This window comes from Paroedura picta, chromosome 2 (genome assembly GCF_049243985.1).
Source record: "Paroedura picta isolate Pp20150507F chromosome 2, Ppicta_v3.0, whole genome shotgun sequence".
NCBI classification, from domain to species: Eukaryota; Metazoa; Chordata; class Lepidosauria; order Squamata; family Gekkonidae; genus Paroedura; species Paroedura picta.
The window spans coordinates 147,806,379-147,831,056 of record NC_135370.1 but is presented as its reverse complement, the minus strand read 5'-3'; the positions used below and the strand labels follow the sequence as shown (position 1 = coordinate 147,831,056).

At 43.5% G+C, this 24,678-nt stretch overlaps 1 protein-coding gene across 4 annotated transcripts; it reads right to left on the bottom strand.

The window, feature by feature from the left end:
- Positions 1-1,994: 1,994 nt before the first annotated feature.
- PROSER1 (proline and serine rich 1) lies at positions 1,995-24,453 on the bottom strand. 4 transcript variants are annotated; one of them, XM_077323166.1, is made up of 14 exons: positions 24,196-24,453; positions 20,843-20,951; positions 19,448-19,513; positions 18,612-18,680; positions 17,363-17,457; positions 16,950-17,043; positions 15,272-15,382; positions 14,102-14,185; positions 13,161-13,239; positions 11,762-11,857; positions 11,129-11,173; positions 6,216-7,923; positions 5,223-5,370; positions 1,995-3,921 (listed from the first exon to the last, which is right to left on the bottom strand). In XM_077323166.1, exons 1-14 carry the CDS (start codon positions 24,279-24,281, stop codon positions 3,790-3,792), a joined length of 2,922 nt encoding a protein of 973 aa, XP_077179281.1. In that variant the 5' UTR covers positions 24,282-24,453; the 3' UTR covers positions 1,995-3,789. The 4 variants fall into 4 exon arrangements, with proteins under 4 accessions (XP_077179281.1, XP_077179284.1, XP_077179283.1 ...); XM_077323169.1 differs by having other exon boundaries at positions 11,753-11,857; positions 24,196-24,448; XM_077323168.1 differs by lacking the exon at positions 24,196-24,453 and adding an exon at positions 24,114-24,137 and having other exon boundaries at positions 11,753-11,857.
- Between the last annotated feature and the right edge of the window lie 225 nt (positions 24,454-24,678).

The window sequence follows — 24,678 nt, the reverse complement described above, 5'->3', positions numbered from 1 at the left end:
TCTCCAGAGTCCACAGGGCAGTCCCCTGGGCGAAAATGGATGATTGGGAGCATAAACTATATGGCAGTGTTCTTCTCTGAGGACCCTCTCCTTCCCAGGCTCCACCTCCAGAGCTCCAGGAATGTTCCAACCTGCATCTGACAGTTCTAGGTAAAGGTAAAGGTATCCCCTGTGCAAGCACCGAGTCCTGTCTGATCCTTGGGGTGACGCCCTCCAGCGTTTTCATGGCAGACTCAATACAGGGTGGTTTGCCAGTGCCTTCCCCAGTCACGACCGTTTACCCCCCAGCAAGCTGGGTCCTCATTTTACCTACCTCAGAAGGATGGAAGGCTGAGTCAACCTTGAGCCGGCTGCTGGGATTGAACTCCCAGCCTCATGGGCAAAGCTTTCAGACGGCTGCCTTACCACTCTGCGCCACAAGAGGCTCATCTGACAGTTCTACTCCACCCCTTTTCTGCAGTTCACTGAAACAAAACAGGAACCTTAGCTCAGTTGTCAAAGTCAAAATTTCCTCTTAATTGCCTTCCACATATCAAGGAGGTAATGAGCCACCACCGGTCTCCAAGTTGCTTATGATTTGTACAAGGTTAAAAGTGACTAATATTTAATGTTTATACATGCAGACATGAAGCATACCTCAAAATGAGGTATTTCTACACTACCTCCATAAAGAAAATTCAGTACATAACTAGGTGTGCAGTTGTGTTAGGTAATAAAACACAATTCAAATATATTAGCACTAGTTTGCTGTACCTTAAAATAACAAAATTTTCCAGTGCATTAAGCTGCTGGGGGACAAAACTCACTTCTTCAGGCTCCTCCACTTAACTACTTTTGGATACAAATACATTAGATCAGTGGTCCCCGACCCCCGGTCCGGAGACCGGTGCCAGTCCGTAGATCAGTCGGGACCGGGCCACGGCTCCTCCTCCTCCCTGGCTGCTACCTCCGGAGCTGCTCTGCCACTCTGCTGCTGGCTCACCTTTGGTACTCTCCAGCAGCCACCATGGCTGGGGCTCCCCCTCGGCGTGGTACTGTGCAGCTGCTGCTGGCAGGGTTGCCCGCAGGAAAGCAAGTGGAGCAGGGGCTCAGGCGGTGGTGGTGACGTCCCTCTGCAAAAGACTACTCCCCCCCCCCCCGGGCCCAAGTGTTGACCAGTCCCCAGTGATAAAAAGGTTGAGGACCACTGCATTAGATGAACATTTGCCTCTTTGAATCTGAGTCTTAGGCCATTTTCAAACTGACTTTGTACTCTGTTTTAGTAACTGGCTGCTGCTGCTATCCATTCACTTGTGTCTGACCCTCGGCTATTCTATAGGAAAGTCTTCACAATGCGCCCATCTCTGACTGCTTCTTTTAGTTGGTTCATCCCTGTACCGGCTTTGATCATGTTGAGTCATTATGGGATGCTATTTTAAACATCCATAAACATCCTACAATGCCATTTCCCCTCTGTCCTTTTATTATTAAGAGTTATAGACCATTCCTCTCTGCAAATGATCTTTTTCACCTTGCAACCTTCAGTGGACTTTTTTTGGGAACATTCTAAGTTGAGTGCTATATACTAAATCAGTATATATGGCACTTCAGCAATATAACACTCAGTAGAGTAAATTGAGACAAGGCATCTCAATGGAGGGCTATATTGGAGTGCTATTCTGGTTTAGCACTATAGCATGCAATTTAGAATGTTAACCCCCCCCCCCGAAACTCAGAGGAAAACTGGGTAGTGAAAAAAGGGGGGGGGAAGTAGTATAGTTTAAAATGACAATAGCACTTCAGAAATGGTTCATAAAAGAAAATTTGCTACATGACCCCCCCCCCCCTATCCTTGTATCACTTTATTCAGAATCAGGCCAACAAGTAACATCTGTTTTAGATCTGTAATGTGAAAACCCTTCAGTCTTTTAGTATTTTTACAAAGATCCTGCTACTCAAAAAAGCACCAATATGCTCTCTTTCATTCCCTTCACCTTATCAATGAGAGACAAAACAATTTTGTAAGGATTGTTTATTCCAGTCTACTTTAGAAACATGTGTGTCACCCCTACACATTTTATTTAAAAAAACTTTTATAAAAATACAGATATATACACATTAGTGTTCTTCATGCCTTTTCAACTTATGGAAGCTTCTAGAACAACCCTATCTAGTACACTCCCATCTTTACAGGAACAAAAGGCATCAAGCTCAGCTTTTTCTCTCAATTCACATTTTAAAAAATCAAGTATATCACTATTGTAGATCTACAACATGATCAAGACTTTAAGAGAGAGAGTAGGGATTTTTCTATTTGTTACTACATATACTAAAACAGTATAGAGCACTTCATTAACATAACAAGAGCATCATCCATATCTTGTCTTGCATAATTCCTACTTCAAGTGAGCCATCTGTCTTTAAAATCCTTGTGAGTGTACTGCTGGCATCTGCAGTCTGGAAGCAGGGGATGATTTAGTGCCAGCCACTTGCACAGTGTAGGTGCATGAGGTGGAGGAGTCATTTTAAAAGGGTTACATATGCATCTAAAACCTCTTTGAAAGATGCATATTTTTTAAGCAATGGAATTCATTCTTATATGACTACAATACAGCATGATACATTAGTGCAGTTTTTCTCATTTAAGAAAAAATGACTACTTTGTTCACAAATCAGCAGGTCTTTGACATGTTAGGCAGTGTCCAAAGTGATGCATTTGATGCACTGGAGCATCTAGCAATGCTTTACTATAGGAGGCACAAAATTACATTTTACTCATAAAACAAACCAAGAAGTGTAGATACAAGTCCAAATGAGCTACAGTAATTGTGCACTGAAGTCTAAGTCTCACAAAAAGAATAATTTTTAAAAAATAAGCTAATTCTCAAGTTTCCTAAAGCAGGGCTCCTGGAACCCTTGGAGGTTAAAAGAAGAGTTGGTTCTTATATGCCGTTTTTCTCTACACAAAGGAGTCTCAAAGCAGTTTATAATCTCCTTCGCTTTCCTCTCCTCACAACAGACATCCTGTGAGGTAGGTGAGGCTGATATTACTGCTTCATCAGAACCACTTTATCAGTGCTGTGGCAAGCCCAAGGTCACCCAGCTGGTTGTATGTGGGGGACTGCGGAATCAAACCCGGCTCACCAGATTAGAAGTCTGCACCCCTAAATAACTATGCCAAGCTGGCTCTCATTTATTGATGAATGATTGGAAACACGTTCTGGTAAAGAATATGGGCAATTTGGTACATATTATAGCATTTTATAGCATTTCAAAACAGATGTGCAAACATGAATTGGAAAGGCCATGCAGAACACTTAAAAAAATGAAAGGCAGGGATTTGGAATTGACTCTAAAAAGACCTGCATTTGATATAAAGTATTAGTTTCTATAGCATGGAAAAAAGATCTATGCATCTGATATGTAACATGAGTTGGGGAGAAAGAACTTCTGACATTCCAGCAGCCTCTGATTTATACTTGCTTTTTCATGTAACACTTCTTACCTCAAACCATTTTTTTTAAAAATGACCCCTAGGCAGGATCATGTAGATCCAAGTACCCTCAACGTTTACTAGCTAAAAATGGAATTAGGGACACTCAGTGCTTTTTAATTGATAAAAAAGTGAAGTAGTTTGTCTCCTGTAGAGTCAGAAACAGCTTCTTAGAATCCTCACTCTCTTCCTCTTCAGTGCTACACACTGGAATAAATATTTTCCAAAGCCTTCAATGGGAGCATCATCAGTGGCTTTACAAAGCTACCACAACATTCTTCAGAAAGGACTCTCTCTGCAAGAGAAACTGAAGTTGTTTATTGCCATCCACTCTGGGGCAGACTCGCTTGCAATGTAAAAGGTGCTCCTGGTGTTCCAGATGCTGGTGGGTATGTAGTAAAGCCGTCAGGCTGAGATGTATAGTTTTCTAGAGCAGAAGCTGAGTGGGCCTTTTAAGAAAACACACACAAATAAACCAAAATACTGTAACCACAGATCTAAAATGAAATTAACAAATAATACTACAGAGAGTGACAGTGAAATGGGAGTACAAGACAGCAAAGTTCTGTTGAAACAGAAGAAGAGTTGGTTCTTATATGCCACTTTTCTCTACCTGAAGGAGTCTCAAAGCAGCTTACAATCACCTTCCCTTTCCTCTCCTTATCCATGGAGGCGCAGGTCACCAGAGTAGCTTACCTGGCATTTTCCCATCTACGTCAGGATAAACAACTAGTGCCCTAACTGGCCCCAGAACATCTAGCCACAGCTCACTCTATGTGGGCCTTCCCTTATCCCAGACCCGAAAACTACAGCTGGTTCAAAATGCAGCTGCTCGGGTCCTTATGAGGACCTCATATAGAGCTCATATAAAACCTGTTCTCCAGCAGCTGCACAAGCTGCCAGTTGAATTCCCAATGAGGTTTAAGGTGTTGGTTTTAACCTTTAAGGCCTTACACAGCCTGGGACCTGCACACCTGAGGGAGTGTGTCTCTCTGTATGCCCCCCGAAGAGGCAAATGCCAACATGTTGGTTGTCCCTGGTCCAGAAAAGTGCAGCTGGCATCAACCAGAGCCAGGGCGGAAAAGGTAGAACGAGGTGCCAACAGAGATCCAGGCCCTTATGGACCCCCCCTCGATTTACATCTGTTAGCACAACTAGGAATAGATAAGTTGAGGAGTAGGGTCTAACCACCATCTATGGTATGCTGTTTTATTGTTGTATTGTATTTTGTAGTCATCGGCAAGTTGGTAGGGTTTATCGTCATATGGGTTTTAGTGTATTTATTATTATATTGTGAACCGCCACAAGCCGACTAGTCTGGAAGTGATGGTATAAAAGTTCAATAATAAATAAAAAAATAAATTCAAAGTTCCAAAGGGCCTGCAAAATGGTGCTCTTCCACCAGGCATTTGGTTGAGGCCCAGGTTGCACTCCTACCATCTAAAAGCCCCCCCCCCTTGCTTCTGCCTGAGCCATTCTCCTGCTACCAAAGCTGGGCCAATTATTCTATCTTGAACAACTTTAACATCAGGCCCAGGAGATGGTTTAACTGATGGCGTGACTGTATTTTAGTTGAATTTTAAGATTTCAAACATTTTGTTGTACAAGATTATTATTGTTGTAAGCCACCCAGAGACCAGACTGGAGAGGGGCAGCCTAGAAACCCAAGGAATAAATAAAATAAATAATTCCCCCAGATCCCCAACTCTTCTGTGACATCCTTTCATTTAAAAATGGTCAGCCCATTTACCTGTAGCAATGCTGACTGTGCAGCGGCAGTGTGCTGCAGCTCCTGCAGGGAAGACTGTGCGGCACTCTGGGCAAGTCCAGGGATGCCGGGAAGAGAGAGGAGTCCTGGGAAAACTGTATTTCCAGGGGCTTGAAGCCCAGAAGTCAGGCTGGAACAAACAGATATAGAACATATTCAACACTGTTGACCTAGTAATATTTTACATACAAAAACTCTAAAGATCTGAAAGGGACTATATCTCAAGCTATGGCTGTATAGCTTAGATACCATACATTTATGTTTGTACTCAGCTCAGATCCATTAGGGCAGGGGTAGTCAACCTGTGGCAAATGCTGGCAGGGGCTCATGGGAATTGTAGTCCATGGACATCTGGAGGACCACAGGTTGACTGCCCCTGCATTAGGGGACTTTTTAAAACATAGAAATTCTGTTTCCAAGATTTGATGCTTAATTTATACCCAATTTTTCTCCCCATGGGGACCCAAAACTGTGCATGTCATTTCCCTCTCTATCTTATCCTCACAATGACCCTAAGAGGCAGGCGGGACTGATTACCATGACTGCGCTCCAAGGTCGCCCAATGAGTGTCCATGGCGGGGTGGGGAGGGATTACAACCTGGATCTCCTACATCTTGTTGGACACTCTAACCACAACACTTCAGACAACAGAAAAGTGAAAATACTATTGCTGGCAGTTCATATTTCTGGTTGCTCAAAATCCAACTGTAATTGAAGACCCAGAATATGGAAATTCACTACATTCTGCCCAACACTACAACATTCACTACAACTCTGCCCAAAGACCCCACCCTCCAGGACAGATCATAAGGAATTCAACAATTTACAAGCTATGCTTCTCTGAATGTGGCCAAAGAACTACTGGGGTACTGAAAATAATGACCTGAACTTTGTCACTGTGCTTAGAAACCATACTCCCGTGTAAACGATTAAAAAAATCTGCCAAAGAGACTGATCTCGGAAGTAACAACATACCCAGCCTGGGCCACGAGGGCGGAGTTGAAGTTTGAGCTAAAGGCCGAGGCAAACCCTGGCAGCACTGGAGCTGGCGCTGGGGCTGTGGCAGCTGCCGGCAGCGGGGCGACTGCTGCTACTGTAGAAGATGCCTGGAGCCCAGGGAAAGAAGGGAGAGCAGGAGTGACAGAGGGAGTGTTAGAGACAGGGAAAGGGGGGAAGGATGAGCTGCATGAGCCTAGGGGGACCTGAGGCACAGAAAACAGGGAAGGGACAGCGCTGCAGAGGTTAAGGGAGAACGGTGGTGCCGGAGCAGCCGCTGAAGCAATGAGCGTCGGAAGGACGGTGTTGGTGGAGCTGGCATGAGGCGCAGAGATGGCCGATGAAGTTGTGGGAGGAAGAGGCAGCAGAGATCCCGTCGGGGTAAGTGCTGGTTTGCCAGGAAAGGCAAAGCTATTGGTCAGCGAAGTAAAAGGTGGGAGCGCGTTATATACAGGAGCTATTGGAGCAGATGAGCCGTGGGGAGCGATGGAAGGAGAACTGTTGAGAGGAGCACTCAAAGAGGACAGGCTGGAGAGTGCTGGGTTTAGGGAACCGGGGAGGCTGACTGGCAAAGAACTCGTGGAGGTATACGCATGCCCAAGTGTTGCCGATAAGCCAGAAGTGCTGAGAGCAGGCCCAGTGGCATGCAAAGGGCCTTTGAAACCTGAAAGAGTAGGGCTGCTGGGTTCGGTTTTGACCATAGCTGGGAGGGTCGGGGTGGATGAAGCATGCTGTTCAGGATTACCGGGGCTGGTACTATGAGAAAGAGCAACCGAGGAGGCGCCACTGACTGGAATAATGGAGGATGGCAACGTGGCCAGTGGAGATGGGGCTGGTAATGCCGGTGGGATTGCACTGTTGCTAACTGCAGGCTGGGATGAGAGCCCAGGGAAAATGGGCAGTCCCGGGGCAGAAGGATGCTGAAGGGCAGAAGTAGCAGCTGGAGTGTAACATTTGTTACTGGATGAAGAGGAAGCTTCAGAGCTCTGGCTTGTGAGACTGGATAAAGAAGCAAGCTCAGCTGTCATGGCAGAGGGCAAAGATGTCGAGTTCATTACAGAACTGTCATTTACTGACAGGAACCCCTTTAAGACCGACAGAAGAGGGTTTGGCAAGTTCAGAGGGCAGGGGAGGCTAGTGGCAGGAGAACCAGCAAGGGCAGAGGGAAGGGGACTAGCTATCCCCTGCGGCGTGGGAGTCAAGGACAAAGGCAGGCCAGGGAAAGAAGAAGACAATGAATTGGAGTTACTGGCAGAGGCAGCGACAGACGCTGCGGGAAAAGGCAGGCTGGCAAAGGGTGCCGAGGCAGACGCAAAAGCTTCATTAGGTGCAGGAGTGGCACATTGCCCTTGAGGGGCGGCTGCAGCAGGCTGCCCTGAGAAAGTGGCAGGGAGGGGAGCAGAGGTGGCACAATGAGTGGAGGTGGTAGGAACAGTAGGCAAGGAATGGGATTTGACTACAGTGGGGGTAGGAGTCGACGATGGCTGAGGTGCATGGACGGAGGAGATGACCTGCCCAGGGAAGACGGGAAGAACAGGGGTGGACATGCTTATCCCCGGGACGGCTGGCGATGCGGCGAGTGTCGATGACTGGCTTATGGCCTTTACAGATGACAGGGGAGGGGCTGAAGTAGCAGCAGGGTTAGAACCATGAGGTGTAAAGAGATGATTCGTTTGTGTAGCAAAAGCTGGAAAGAAACAAAACCAGTAAGAATTCTTGGAAACCAGTGGAAATGCTTGTATTCAACACGAATGCATTCTAACACAATTCACGCAGCAACTCATAGGCACAGGAGCAAAAGAAAAGAGCGCACCACAATTTACCAAAAATAAAATAAAATGGTATGCAAGAGTGAGACATGACCAGCAGTTCAGTTACTGTTTGAACTGTTCAAAATATGGAACAAGCAACATTTGTTTTCCCCCTCAAAGTCCATAACTGATATTATCTACATACCTACAAAGTCATGTAAGAAAAAAAAGGCACCCACATAAGCTATTCAATTATCGTTCCTACCCTTGTACACTCGCTTCGCTCCAGGGACAATCCTTATAATCCTTTAGTTTATGAAGCAGACCCCCCCCTCAATGTTAGGATTATGATTGAAAAAATACAGGCAGAGCCCAGAGAATCAGAGTTCAGGCAAAGTGATGCTTGTGATGTGTTCATTGAGCTGTCTTTCCTCTGACTTCAGGTACTGATTTCCACTAGCCATTCCTTCATTTCTCTTTCTGCATCTCCTAGTTTATGTGTACCCGTAAATATTAGGTCCAAAGTAGCATACAAATTGAACATGTATGCAAAGTAAGCACAGTAGTGTAAACAATGGTCACACAACATGTTACTTGGCAGAGTGGTGTTCTGCCTCTCTGTGAGGCTGGAGAGGGAGATACTAGCATGGAGGCATTCTGACCCCACCCCTAAAACTGCTCACCACTTCCCAGAAGAGGAACTGTGAGAAATGGGGGAGAGAGGATTGGAACACTGACCCTCAGGCATCCTCTGGGTTTAGGGAAAGCATTCTAACCCCGATCTCCCATGGGAAATCTCCCCATTGGAAGCTTCTGAGATGCAATGAAGAAACTTTTTTCCCCAGAGGGTGGGAATTGAGTGTCATTCCTCAACCCACACAAGAAATGAGAAATGCTGTTCTGATCCCTTCTTCAAACATTTACATGGCCCACAATGGAGCCCAACTGCCTTCACAGGGGGAAGGTGTGGTGACCTGTTAAGTGCTAGTAAAAATCTATTATGGCCCAGTGGGATAAATCTTATTGTTTCTTCTTTTAAAAGAACGGGCAGACAAACATCAGCTCCCAGTTAACTGCATTTAACTACTTGGAAGAATGCTTCAGGGACACAGACTCCCCCACTGGATTAAGGATATGTGACCGAAAGCCTAAAATCTTACTAGGGCAAGACTGCCACATTAATGACTGGGATCTTGGACCCTTGAATTATTTATAGTAGAATGACATTCTCATTCCATATTCTACCATTCGGACAAAGTTAATTTGACAGCATTAATCCCTTTTGGACAAATGATAATCTGGTTTGGGCCAGACCACTTATTTGTCCTGGAAGTTCAGAGCCATAACCAGAAACTTGATCAGAGTGGGACTATATTTTATATGTTACTGATTGGTAGGAATTCAGAGACTGAACTTTGTGGGACATTTGCTAAATCAGCTCATCATTCTTAAAATAATCTGGCTTATCTGGACATTTGAGATCTTCCCTTGTCTTCAGAAGAAACTGGGTTTACAGGAGGCAGGGGGACTCCTCCAACATCTTGTTACTGCAAAGAACTCTGCAAATGCTTTGAGACTAGGTAACGTGTTTAGGTTAGTTCAACTGCATTCCTTTTTATTTGAACCTCTGTGCTGCAGTGTCCCTTATCTTTATATTTTGATTTGCCCCTTTTCAATCCCATTTTGTATCCAATCACCTTTTCCCTATTTTTGTATTCTTTTATAATAAACCTTTTAATAAAGATATTTCACCTAATTGCTTCCCCGTGAGTTAGACTGCATGGGCACTACACAGGTGGTTATCAGATACTTTTTAGAGTATCTACCCTGTCACTTTGCTAGGGCTCTGGTACTATGCCAAAAGGATATCTTCTCAGCAGGTCAGTCTGGTATTCTCAGGAGGTTTTGAGTGGCAGTGGCTGGTTGCCGGGGAATTTTCTAGGGAACCTTCGGTTCGAGGCAGTTTCCCAGCAAGGATAGACACTGCCCCCTCTTCCTATCATTCAGGGCTAAAACAGCACAGATTGAAGCCAATCCCTTAATTTGGATACATGGGAGGATAGGACAAAGAGGGAGGGGACTGTGGTAAAGGATTTATTTCTGTTGGTAGCTGCCAAATTGTTAATCACAGTTAACTGAGAGCCACCACTGAATCTTCTGCACTGGGCCAACTGTAAGCAACTGTGCCAATACAGCACTGTTGTCAGAGCCTATAGCTCGCACCTAAGTGGGATCTGTAAACGGTGCTCTTTTCTGCTAGATTTTATAAAGTTAGAATTTGTGTATTTTATTATGACGAATGTAACAAATACACAAATATAATTCCAGCTGCCAAATTCTCTAGAATACAATAAAAAAACTGAATCAGCTTCAACTGGCACACAAAACCTCCTTGGCAAGCATGGAGATTTCAATAAGACAAGAAAACACTGATACTTCAGGACGCATAGAGGGCAAAGAAGTAAGGAACTGGTCATTTAACCTGGGAGAAGTAACTCTTAAAATGGCTAAATCACAGAGCCGAACTTCAACTAGTTTGATCACTAGTGACAGAAAACAGGTTATTTTTGCAACTGTTCCTGAACAACTATCCATGGGAGTCACCAATGTTTCCCAATTTATTATTAAAAGTCTCAAGTCCAAGTCTGCTTCAGACCAACATGTCTACCCACCTTAATCTTTCCCATTTATACTGTTTTTTTCTTAATTCTGAATGCTAAAAGGGAAAAGAGCATAACCCATACTGAATCTTATATAGAAGCGTCATGAGGTTAATTAGCTTTTTACACTTCTTGCCATTATCTGGTGAGAATGATTTAACCATCATTTATATGAACTTTTCTGTGTGTGTGATTTATACCACTATAATGTATTCACCAAAGCAGCAGAACACAAGCTGTTTTTAAATGATGCATCACATCCCTAAGTGGACAAGCCTACAATATATATTGCTGGGTGGGACTCATCACTGAAAAAAAATTCTAAGCCCTTGTTAATTTCAACTTACCTTATAATTGCTGCTATTAAAATATAAATGGACACTTTCTAAAGCAGCATTCAACAGAATGATCAATGTAGGCTTTTTAAAAAGATAAGTTATTTTAATTTATCATAACTTGGTTTGATAGATGTACAGCTTACCTTGGCTTTGGGAAGATTTTGCCTGACTGGAAAGCTCTTCATTTTCTACATAAAGAACATAATTCATGGTTTTACATTTATTTACTGGAAACAAGTGTAATGCCAATCTTTACTACCAATGCGGATAAGAAATGGCCTTTTCTCATGATCCCTGCACAACCCAAGGTAAACTGGTCAGGGGACTGTGGTCTCATTAATTCAGTGGGTAGAGAGCAGCCCTAACAGTGCCTGCATGAGAAGTGATTTCCTATCGCTGTAGAAGACATTGACATCCAGGATGCACTACAGCAGGACACCCCTATCCTATGGTTTAAGCTTTAGCTATTTTAGTGCTGTGTGGAAGAGTGCCCTTCACCTCTCCCTACTCTTCCCCGTGTGAGGCACCTCCCCTCACATTGTTCCCTCAGTATTTTTGGCATCTCTTGATATAAGCCAACACTCAAGCCCAGCCTGGGACAAACTTCTTCCTTCCTGCTGTGAAACCACAGCAGTAGTCCTCAGATAGAGCTGTTTCCATTGCTGGAGGAAGGAGCTTGCAAAAGGCTTGTGCCCTAAGCCATGTGCACAGCTCCTCCCCCTCCCCTTGGTTCCTCTGAAGCATAACCAAGGTCATGAATAGGATACCTGCTTTACCTGTTCCTACATGGCTAGGAGCGTAGGGTGGTGGAGCTGGCAAACCAGGGGCTATGACATTGGCAAGCGGAACAAGACCAGCATTGTTGAAAGCACCTGGTAAAGGAGGGGGAAAGTGACAATAAATGGCAATTCTTCAATACTGTCACCCAGACAAATCCCTGGGTGACAGATCCATTATCTACATCAAGGAGTTAGTACAACTATAACAGTATGCCAACAATAGGCCAACAGGCAGAATATTGCCTCTGGTATGGAATTTGTAGGCCTTCACAGCCTCCTGAGCTTTTAGTTTCACCTTTTAAAAAACATAAAAGAAAAATGCCTAAACCTCATAGCCTTCTAAGGGTGTGGAATTTCAGCTGAATATAAACTAGAAGTGCCAGGACAGAGTTTTAGTACTTATTTATTTGGCTAATTATAACCCACTTTCCTCCTAACGGGAACCCAAAGTTGCTTATAAAATTATTATCCTTTCGTTCTTTTCATCTTCACAACCACCATCCTCTGAAGAAAGTTAGGCTACAATAAGAACTGACTAGTTCAAGATCACCCAGTTGACCTATCCTATGGCAGAAGGGGGATTCAAACATGGGTCTTCCGGATCTTCCTAATACAGGACTCCAATCACTACACTGTGCTGGCTTTGCTTGCCTCGCAGGGTGTGATTTTTGCTCTTCTCAGAGCCTTCAGTCTCCCTGACCTATGGTGCCAATACTACACATTTCAAAGGTCTGTCACTTTGTTTCTGAATGGAAACAGTCTTCAACTTCAAAATGCTCCTAAAGAATTCCTCCAAGTTAAAATCTGAATTACTCATGGAGAATGAATAAACTTTGTTGAAGAGCTCTGGGAGAGAAGAAGAATTGGTTCTTATATGCAGCTTTTCTCTACCCAAAGAAGTCTCAAAGTGGCTTACAATCACCTCCCCTTTCCTGTCCCCACAACAGACAACCTGTGAAGTAGGTGAGGCTGAGAAAGCCCTGATATTATTGCTTGGTCAGAACAGCTTCATCAGTGCTGTGGCAAGCCCAAGGTCACCCAGCTGGATGCATGTGGGAGAGCACAGAATCAAACCCGGTTCGCCAGATTAGAAGTCTGCGCTCCTAACCACTACACCAAGCTGGCTCTCAAGACTGTCGACATTACATCAGTACTCTGATTCAACACGTTCAGTGTGACGCAGGACGATCTTTCAGCTCTGTGCAGGATACCATGGAAGAAAGACTCAAAGAGAAGAGCTACGGATATCATGCACAAAGATCAAAATAATCAGAGACTGTAAGTCTCTATGACGCACAAAAATACAACTAAGGCTATCACATATCCGGGTTGTAAATTTCTTCCACAGTAGAAATATTGTAAGAGGACAAATAACAGCAGAAAATCCTCAGCTTACTTGGTGCAATGGTTGCATGAGGTCGGCAAGGAGGGATAGGGTAAGGAACAGGCTTGTGCGGATTGTATGTTGCTGGAGCCTAAGGAAGAAGGATCATATTTAAGCAAACCCAAGCCCTTGTACATTAAAAATATCGACGCAATTGCAACATATACCTTCCACAGTAGACAACAGCAGCTTTGTACTAATTTTCATTACTGAAGAACAGATGAAGGAAGCTTTCACCCAATCATAGTGAGCAGTGTGTTACCTACCAAGTTTCACATCTTTGACATAACAAGCCCTCCCTGGATATTGAAAATCACCTCTAACCTTCCCATCCCATCCTGGTGGGCTTGTTATCTTCCTCAGGACCATTTAAAAATATTATTTCCTCAGATTTAATTACGGTATCCCACCCAAGTGCTTCACAAACATCAGCAGCTTGGATCTTAGAAACCACTAGCAGAAAGCAGTGACAGTCTGGGATTTTTCCTCTTCCCCCTCCAAGAGCCATTTCTGTTCCCAGGAATGCTTAATTCATGCAAGTCCCTTAGCCATTAGAGTAACATCACCAATTGGGCTGCTGTGTTGGGATGGGGAAAGGAACAAGAACACCCTTTTTGTAGCTTGAGTGAACTGACCTCTGCTCATGGGAGGGAAAGAAAGGAGCAATTTCATCCTTCTCCTTCTGCCCGCTATAGATACCCAACTGATGCAACTATTACTGCACATATGCCCCTCAACCCTGGAACAAAGCTTTTATGGGATGGGAGTAGAGGATGTGGTGTGTGCGTGTGTGTGTGTGGGGGGGATCCAGTGATCTGTGCACCTACAAATAACAGGATGCAACCCATTATTGCTCTTTTCACTCTAATGCTAGTTCTCTGCTACAACAAATTGCATTTTATTCCCAAAAGCATGAATAGCATCTTTTTGAAAAGATAATTACGAAGACATACTGGTTTGGATGGGCCAAGAATACGGGCTGCGATTCCTTTGCCTTCATTTGTATACTCCTCATTCTCCTTTTTGATCGGTGACCCCTAGAACAGACAATGAATCCACAACTAGGCAATTAATTCTATGCATTGTGAAAAGCATAAACATCCCATACACGGAAATGAAAGGCCTGTCCCTTGTTTTAATAGCTGGGTGCAGTAAGCAACCTAAACAACAGTTCTTTTTTTTGGGGGGGGGGAGGGGTAGAGGCAGGCCCTTGGTCTCTTTAAGGTGGCTGCTACAGCACATTTGACCAAATGCAACCAATTGACCTTGTACTTCTATGCTCTGGCAAAGAGCAAAAACTACGGATGGTGACACCCTGCAAATGGGAGAGGCTGGCAACTTGTGCCTTCCCCGTTGTGGCTTCCACCTTGTGCAACTATTTGCCTGAGGCCAGAAAGGCCCCCACACTTCTTTCTTTCCACAAAAGGTGCAAATCATATGTTCAGGGGGCTCTTTTAATACAATGATTAGAACTGCAGCATAATGGAATAGTTCAGGAGAGTACTTTTATAAGGGAGGCTTATTCTTCATATCAGCTTACTTTTTTCAAACTGTATTTTACAGTTGTAATCCATTTTCCACATTGTTTATGGTATGTCATGTCTTAAGCCAGCTTACTGTTCACATTTATGATGATTTCACCCTCCCTCACAGGATTTCCTTTTATCTTCTTTTTGGCTGAACAGCCCCTTTTTTCTTCTGTGTTTTTTCTTTTGAATATCCCACCCAATCATTTTGAATGTACATTGTTATATGCTGACCCAACCTTGGGAACTGAGGGAAGAAAAATCCTTGTGTTGTGGCTTGATAATAGCACACAAGAGTAGTCAAAATAATAAAATGTTTTATTTAACTTTGAGGGGAACTGGTCAGGTTGAATCAGGTGTAGAATGAGGTGAACAGACAACAGGAAAGAGATAACTATGTATGCAAACAAACACCAGACAATCTGTTACAAACAAGTAACCGTTTCTGTTATTCAGAAAGATCATTAAAACTTGAGAAATATCTTGGAAGTCTCTGATCAAATACACAAGTAAAAGCTTTCTAGACACAATGCCCATTGGTTAATATCACAGCAGCTCCCCCCAAACTGAACATCAACAAAATTAATTAATGCATACTGGAAAAACACCATTTATCCGGCTGGGCCTTCCCTTGGGATAAGGGTTTCCAGGAATCATACCGCAGGAAGATATCATAGCATGAGGTGCTTTGCAACCTCCTTTGGAAGCCTGAAATATAAGAACAAAACAAGCACCAACCAGAGTGACCTCCGACATCTCAGTGTCTGTTGATAAACAGGCAAGGCTCACAAAGATTGAATGGCAAAATTCAGGTGCCAGATTCTTCATAAACTTTTCTTTGAACGCACCTGCTTCCCACACCCTCACAGCTTTTAGGAACCCAGTTCTACCTTTTACACAATACAGCTTATGCAATCAAAATCTCCTGAATACCTGCTGTGAAATTCCCTCCAAGCCCAACACATTCTGGTGTCCTGGCAGCAGCCTGTCTAATCCCACTTCCCATACTGTTCAAGAAGCCTCTTCAACACATGCTCTAACCACAACCTTGTTCTTATTCAGGGCTCTCTTGCCCAAAACCCCTACCTTAGCCCCTTCATCCCAAACTCTATTTGTTCTCTCCAACCCTGGCCTTTCCTAATTCTTGCAGCATCTATGGAGGCAGCCTCCGGATGCCTATCTCCTCCTTCATTGCAGCACTAAGCACCAGTTTTCCCCTGGCAGCTTTGATAAAGCAGGACACTACACTACACTGAGGACTAGGACTGCCCTAGCCCTACTCAACTTGTTGCCTTCACTACCATAGTCCAAGGACTGCCCCAGTGCCACTCAAATCATCCCATGGACTTACATGTAGCTACAATTTAGTTCAGCTTCTGTTTTTATATGTTGCAGGAGTGCCTCAATGCAAAATAAAGCAAACCATATTGAAGAGAATTATTAGGTCTAAGGCATTTCATCACCATGTTCCTACCATAGGAATGTACAATCAGTGGTCCATCTAGTCCAGCATCCTTTTTGACAGAGTGGCCAACCAACTGCCCTAGAGGCCAAGGTTTTCCTCTGCTGATACCCAGCACTGGTACTCAGAGGTCTGCTGCCTTTTACGTTTCACATGTTTATTCTAAATTGTCTCCTGTGCCATCTCAGAGTGGTTTACAATAAAACATTAAACAATAATATACCATAAAATACACCTAAACTTTAAAATACTATTAGATAAAATACAATTACAGTAAAAATTCACGGGACATGAATAGTACAAGAACAAATTCCTAAGAAATAATCCCATCAACAATCAGCAGATACAGGGAATGGGACAATTATAGCTAGATTTATGTTCAGTCACCAAGGCTAGTAGTCACTGGTGGACCTCACCTGCCTTTAACCCCTTTCTAGAACTGTCTGTGCTGGTGATTATCATTGCCTCCAGTAGGAGCAAATTCTACATTTTGATAACTTGTGGAGTCAAGAAGTGTTTCCTTATATCTGTCAGGAATTCATTTCCCCACAACTTCACTTGGTGCCCCCAAGTTCTAATTATGGAATGGGAAGAAAATACTCCCTCTATACACTTTCTCCACCCATGTATAACTTTCCAAGCCTTTGTCATGTTTTTCCTTAGCTGTCTTTCTTTCTTCTAGACTGAGAAGTCCCAGATTCTCCATTCTTTCCTGACTGAAAAAGTGGTCTAACCTCCTAACAAGGGCTTAGGGGGCTCAAGCTATGCTATGGATATATAGCAGTCTCCAACCAACAAGCCATGCAGTGATACCTGCTCAAGAATTCTCCTGCATCTCTTCTTCTCAGACAGGCTAATTTTGAAGAGGTCTTCAATAAGGCGGTAATTCTGAGCATCAACTATATTGCTATGAAGAAGAAGCAATTTTTTAAAAAATTATTTAGAAAGAGTGCTCCTCATTAACACTAGGTGCATTTTAACAGGCTGCTATGCGATTGAGATTTAGCATATGCATTTGGTTTTATATGTTAGAAGGAAAAACATAACTAAATGACGTAACACAACAGAGAGTAAAATGCAAGATATTTAACACCAAATAGTCACAGCCCATCAATTGATTAAATCATGTTTAAGCATACAAGCTTCCATCATCAAACAAAACACGAACAAGATTTAAGCGAGCATTAACAGCAGGCATGCAAAGCAAATCAACAGCTGATACTTACGAAGCCAACAATTCTAGTGCAATAAGCTTGTCTTTGCTAAATGTGAAACAGTTGAGGATGTTAACCACTTTTGAGGCAGAAACAGCTACCATTTTCTAGAAACAAAAGAAAAAATCAAGTTGCCTCAGTCCTTCATATCCCATAAATCAGCTTCAGGCTCACAGAGGAAACATTTCAACCCATGGCAGCACAAAGTTGGATCACACAGCATGTTTCAGCATCAACTGCTTACTGGACCAGACGTCACAGTATCAGAGGGCAGAAATGGACATGAAAGCTACCTAACCCAACTACCTACACTCTGGCAAGACAGATTTTTCCACAGAAAGGAACTGTGCCAATGGCCACAGAAAGAAGGAACAACCAAAAGGACACTGCTAGACTGACTGCTCAGCTCCAGAAATATATACTAACAAAAATAAGTGTGGGAAAAATAAGAAGTGTGAATTATTTAGACTTTGATTAGATCTGATGCACTGCAAGTAGAACTGCGCTGCATAAACCTTCTACCCACTCCCTGCAAAGTCATAGTCCTCCTCCTGGACTCCCAGGAACAGCATGTGAATCGAAGAGGGGGGGGGAAATAACAACAAGGGGGCGAGAATGGGCAAAAGTTTTTCCACAATTTGAAGGGCATACCATAAGCAGAAAGGACACTTTAGACCCCAGCCATCCATCAGCTAAAAATGCTGTAAAATGTAAGTTGTGACAAGGCAAAAAGCACCACTGACAGAATCAGGGCCGAAGTAAGCATGCCAGAATGACTCACACTCTTTAAGGGAGAAAGAGTTGGACCAATAGCCATCTCTTTTCAAAACTGGGAGGGGCTTAAAACATTAGTCAAGAGCTGGTGTACTACTTAAATGAGAGACAGAAAAGAAGAAATTCAAGGGAATTTACAATAGAGCTACAACCATTTGAATACTAAAAGTATTAGCTTTGTAAGCACAGAGGGGGAAAATGATTTCTAGAAACCAAATTTTCAAGAAAAGTCTGGGCAGCAATCTTCCAGCAGCATCTGAAATATGAGCCACTGCATCTTTTTCAGCTGTGTGGTATACACAATAACTACTGCCACCAGAGTGAGGTTGCTAATCACAGCACAAAGGCAGCAAACACCACATGCTGTATTCAGAGTGCAAAACTAGTCATGAGCCACCAATCAGAAAGATGCAGGAAATGCGTCTCCAAGGAAAGGAAGAAGAAATACATTTGATTCAGTGAATCTATTGCTTCAGTGAAAACTTACATGTTGTAATGCCTTCATTGCCTTTAATTGTGGTTCAGCCCAAGAGAAGTATCTCAGCAACTCAACGATCTGTAATACAAGAAATCCTACTATACATCACACGTATATACACTCCCCACTGTTCAGCAAGTGAAATATCTGTAACTACTGAATTCTTCAAGAATATGAGAAATACTTTAGCTATAATTTAAAACTTGCTCATCATAGATAATTAAAAAAAATTATAGAAATCAGTTTTTCAATATAATCTGAAGCCTCAAAAGGTCTGTATTTTAAAATTAGGGATGCAGTGTAACATGAGGCCTGCAGGATCACACCAGTAGTCCATCTAGCCCAGTGCCTTGTTTCACACAGTAGCTGACCAGTTGCCCTGGAGGCTCAACAACACGGCACAGAGTCCAAGACCTTCTCCGATGGGAGTGCCTAGTACTGGCATTTAGAGGTTTACTGTTGCTGAATGTGAAAATTCCCTTTTTGAGCTAACACTTGCCTATTGTTATTGAAATCTGAATAAAGGTAAAGCAAATGTGGATGGTAGGTACCTTCCATGGCCTTGAGAAGTGGAACAAAAGGATGAACCCCTCTGCCCTCCGTGTGAGTGTGTGCCATGAGGCCAGTAATTTGCTTAACATCATAGAGCGCAGAAAGTGACTCACAAATATCCCTGTTAGTAGCTTCTGAGGGGAGACACTTATCACATCAAATTAATCAATTTCAGATTTGTCTGTAGTGTTTTGTGGCAGGCGAATGGAGCCCACTATTCTTAATTGAATGGAAGAACAATTAGGGACCCCTGAATAAATCTGTGGAATGAGATAATACTTTCTAGACATTACCTGCTCACTAGAAAAATATCCATGTACATACTCAATGGCTTTTAACTTGTACTCCATCAACACAGCCTACAAAACATTGAAAAAGAAATTGTTAAAGTCTGACTGAATGTAACATTTTGCAACACTATAAGGTACATAGAAGTATTTCAGGGTGCATAGGTGTATTTCAGCTTCCCAATGCTTGATTGTTTCAACAGCCTAGCATTCTCCCTATAACTCAATTCAAAATATCAATCAGGGGCCATAGCATTTTAAATAGGAATGAGGGCTGGCATCAGCAGCAATATGTGGAGTAAGTCTCACTTGAATTCAGTATGGGCTTACATCCTGATCCTAAAGATGTTGGGTTGGATCCAATGAACTGGGGATGCAAAGACTACTCATCTGTTTCATGCTCACATCACCCAATGATCCTTTCCAACCCTGGGAAAGTTTATCTTCAGGGTTGCAAGACCCTTGCAGACTGGCAGGTTAGCAGGCTGCAATAGTGAGCCTTTCTGCAGCATCCTGAACCATGCAGTGATTCATTCATGCTAGGCCTGGGAGCCAAGTAATAAACTTCACCAAGATTGGAAAGCAATGTTGAGGGGAGGGAATGAATGCAGGAAAGATTTGCAACTGTCAGCACCTTCTGCTGACAGTACACTGAATCTAACCAGTGGAAGATCGATGCATGGGTGGGATGTATGAAAATATATGACACTTGTTAAAAATGCACACTTTTATTAAAAAAGCACATTTCTGACAAATTATGGTAATTACAGCTTAAATATTACACAACAAAATTAGAAGTTGAGGGAACTGAGTTAACTGAGTTTAATAGCCTTGCATTCTCCATATAACTTAATTCAAAATATGCATTTTTTTCACTGCAATGGGCATAGGCAGCGGTCCGCAAGCTTTCGCCCGCTGCGGTGTAGTAGGGGGAGAGGGCGGCCTGCGCATGCTCGGACTGCCGCACATGTGCGTTTGCGCCCAGCAGGGGTGCAAATGCGCGTGCGTGGCAGTCCGCGCGTGTGCCGCCGCCATGCCGGCGGCTGCGGCTCTCCCTTCCGGCCGCTAGCAAATCGGTCGCTAAAGCGGCCGATTAGCTTGCGGCTCGGAAAGCTTCTCTTTCCTCCCCTCCCGAAATAAGAAGCTTGCCGGGCCACGAGCTAATCGGCCGCTTTGGCGGCCGATTTGCTCGCGGCCTGGTGAGTTTCTCGCTTCCGGGGAGGGGGAGGGAAGAAGGAGCCGCGGCCCGGCGCCAAGGCCATCGCGGCCCGGCACCGGGCCGCGGGTTGGGGACCACTGGGCATAGGTACATTCCACATTGTTCCTGATTTTAATTTAGATTTCCCTTTCTTTAAATATTGTGCTGCATTTACAACATATCTGCTTAAGTAACATAATTACCTTTCTAATTTCATCAAGCACCATCTCAAATGCTTTCTTATCCATTTTGCTTTCTTCAAAACTGCAGCTGCTTGCTGGTTCTGGGCACCCTTTATTGTAAAACTGCTTTCTGTGGAAGAAAACACCCAAAAAGAAGAATCAGAAAAGAGATGCACATTTCCTTATGCTGCACATTTCTCTGAACTGAAAGCTAATCAGTGAAATTACGGATTCTTTTCCAGATATGTCCCCCACCTTCTGCATATAATAATAATAATAATAATAATAATAATAATAATAATAATAATAATAATAATAATAATAATAATAATAATAATAATAATAATAATAACAACAACAATAATAATATACTTAATATGCTGACATCCCATTTTCTCCTTAGACTCAAGACAAGTAAAATATAATAATATAAAATAAAAGGTAATAAAAACAAAAACAACACAGCCTTATCTCCCCAAAACAATTTACCTTCCATCAAGCACTCTCTCAAACATTCATTATAGTCCTAGATCAGCCGAATAAAACATTAGCAGAATAATTATATGAACACAGATACCACCATATGGTAAGTCATATAAAAATAGCAAATATAAGACTCTAGCAACTCTATCCAAGGTTCCAGCTCTGCTAGAAGAAAGGAGATATACCATCCACTCGATCTCCAATGGAGTTTTTGGAGGATAAGTATAATAAGTAGATATCTAAGATCATCATAGAAGGGGAACTGCAGCAGCACATGTCCAAAAAGTTCTCAGGTAATAAAGTTATAAATGTTCATGAAGGGATACATCACAGTACCTCCCTTTTAAGGAGGTGGATGGAAGAACACTGAAACAGAACAGAGTGAAATCTAGACTGAATTTGGGAATCAATAAGCTAGATAAATAGTCTGACAGCTATTTCTTGGTCTTAAAGTGATAGTATTTTGCAGCAGAACTTAAATGAAGTTCAGTCCCAAAAACCTTTGCTTGATTTCAGATTGAGATTCGGAATAAGCCAGTGCTATTAACAGTGTGATCTATATGGCCCCCCTTCCAGGAAGTGACAGTTGCTAATAACATCTGCACCCGCCTCTCTCCCACTCCTCCTTAAGCTGTTGGGATAACTGAGATTTGAGGCATTGTTTTTCTGCTGTGTATCTTTTTGTGGTTGATTAATTTGTGCTTGTTTTTATTCTGGGATTTTAATGGGGGGTTTTAGGGAATTTTTGCCCAGTTGTTGTAACCTGCCACAAGCTGTCAGAGAGTGGCGGGGAATAAATCTAATAATAATAATAAACACCTGTCTAACAAAAAAATGGGAAAGCATAGTCCTTTGAAAAACATTCTCAATCTGTGCCCTTTATCTAATCGGACAAAAAATAAATACTTGGTGCTATTGCATATTTAGGAAACTGGCTATTGTATTATAACTCAATCCTACATATTTATCGAAATCAATAACAACAACAACAACAAATGCCTGTCTAGCCAAAAAAAATGGGAAAGCATAATCCCTTGAAAAACATTCTCAATCTGCACCCTTTATCTAATCGGACAAAAAAATAAATACTTGGTGCTATTGTATATTTAGGAAACTGGGTATTGTATTACAACTCAATCCTACATATTTATCAGAAGTAAATCCAATGGGATTTATTCTCAATAAATAAATGTAACAGAATTCCAGGATACCTTAAAGTCATACACACTTATCTCACACTAATCTCCTAGGAACGCCTAACCGGTATTCCTTTGCCTCCTATCTCTGTGAAATTAAGGCTGCCTCAAGACTGTCCTCCCCTACATGTGGAGGGGTCTCAATTAAATTAGCAGTGACTAACCAGGAGAGAGGTTTTGGTGGCTAGCCACAGAAAATGAAAATGTTGACTCGAGTGATTGGCAGCAGTTTTCTTCCCACATAGCAAATTCACAGCAAAAATACTTTTTAAAAGAATTCAAGATACAATTACCAGCATTATAGTGTAGTGCCTTTATATTGTGCTATGACAATGACTATATTATATTTTGACAAAACAATTAGCTGGACATTTGTTAGAAAGAAAATGTCTGGGGGCATTTTTCTCTAAACTAAAAAGGGTGTGTGTGAGAGACAGATGGATATGATTCATATTATAAACTGGCTAGAAAGAACAATTTCATGAAAAGAGGGACTCCCCCCAGTGATACTGTCTTGCAGCAGAATTCAGAGGAAAAAAGAATAAAGGAATAAACTGACAACATCCAGATGTGGAGATGTTGGCTTTAAACTGGATCTATAAAATCCATGGCAGACAACTGTTGATAATGATGATGGTTCAATGGAGCCTCCAGGTTTAGAAGCAGCTGCCACTGAATACACATTGTGAGAAGGAAGGACTATTGCCTTCATGTCAGAATATTTAACTGGCCAAAAAGAGTAGCCTTATGGAACTTTCCCATCAGGGCTTGTCTTAACATTCTCGTGGATTAACCAAATTGAAGCTGACACAGAATGCAGGTCATCATGACCTCAGCCATCCAGAGCAAGAAAGGACCCAGAGCTTGTCAATGAAACTGATTAGCAACAGAACCCCAACATCAATGGACGAGACAAAATATCCTTAGGATAGAACCCACTGCAGGCCAGGGGAACCTCCAGTCCACCTTCTCCAACTACATCTCCAAAATAATTTAAGTAGCACACATTTATTCAACCTGAGTTCAACACACCCACTCAAATACATAGGTGGAGCCACTTTACAAGCAAAATACAGTTCTTAAATCCTGAGCATGTCATCAAATTGGAAGGAGCTGAAGGGTTGATCAACTCCATGGTACCTACATAAACACCAATCATTCCAGGTATCACTTGGTATTCAACAACAAACCCTCGCAACTGGCTCAATGCAAGTAAATTGTGCATAGGAGTCTGAAGCAGATCACATCTGAATATTCTTATTTTGCCCTTTTCGAAGGAATTCCCTCCCCTCGTTTACTGTAACAATTCTGAGCAGTCAGGCAGAGCGCCCATAAAAGGCCCATGGCTATTTTCTCCTCCATTTTATTCTATTCTATCACCAACCTTGTGAGGTAGGTTAAGGCTGAACGAGAGGCCTATCACCCAGCACACTTCCTGCCTGAGTGGGAATTTGAGCTGAAGTCTCCCAGACCGCACGACATCAAGCGTAACCCCGCCACGGCTCTCGTGGGATCTTAAGGATGCAACCCAGTGGGCGTTCATGTGAGCTGCAGCCTGCAAGGAGTCCAAGGGGAAGGCGGCACAGGATCACTCTGCACGCCCACTTACTCACCAGCAGCTCTCCACTGAATTCGATGACGCTTCCTCGCAAACAAGCATGCATCCCCGCCTCCCCACCCCGCAGTGCCACTCGCCTGCCGAGCGCCTTCCCGATCCGTTCGCAAGAGGAGTCTGGCAGCGGCCCTCTGACTACTCCGGGAGTTCGCCCATCGCTCCGCATCGGCGGGCCGGTGAGGCCCGAAGCCCTTCCTGCGAGCGGGGGAACACTCTGGGCCGCGCCTCTCCCTTCCCGGCGGGCCCGCAGCAGCAGCAGCAGCAGCAGCCAGGAGCGACTCGCGCAATCACCAGCCGCCGCCGCCGCCGCCACACGGAACCCTCCAGTGCCGCGCGTCGCCGAGTGATGACGTTACTGACCGGCCCCCTCCAATGGAAACGCAGGCCCGACCTCTGCCGGGCGGCGAGGATGCCGGGAAGGAGGGGAAGGCCCGGAAGAGGCTGGGCGGGGCCGGCCGGGAAGATCCGCCGCCGGATCGCTGTCACCTGAGGCAGAGCAAGGCTGGGCTTGGGGCTCTGTGGGGTGGGCTGCCCCTCCCCCTGCCCAGCCGGCTGCTGCGGCG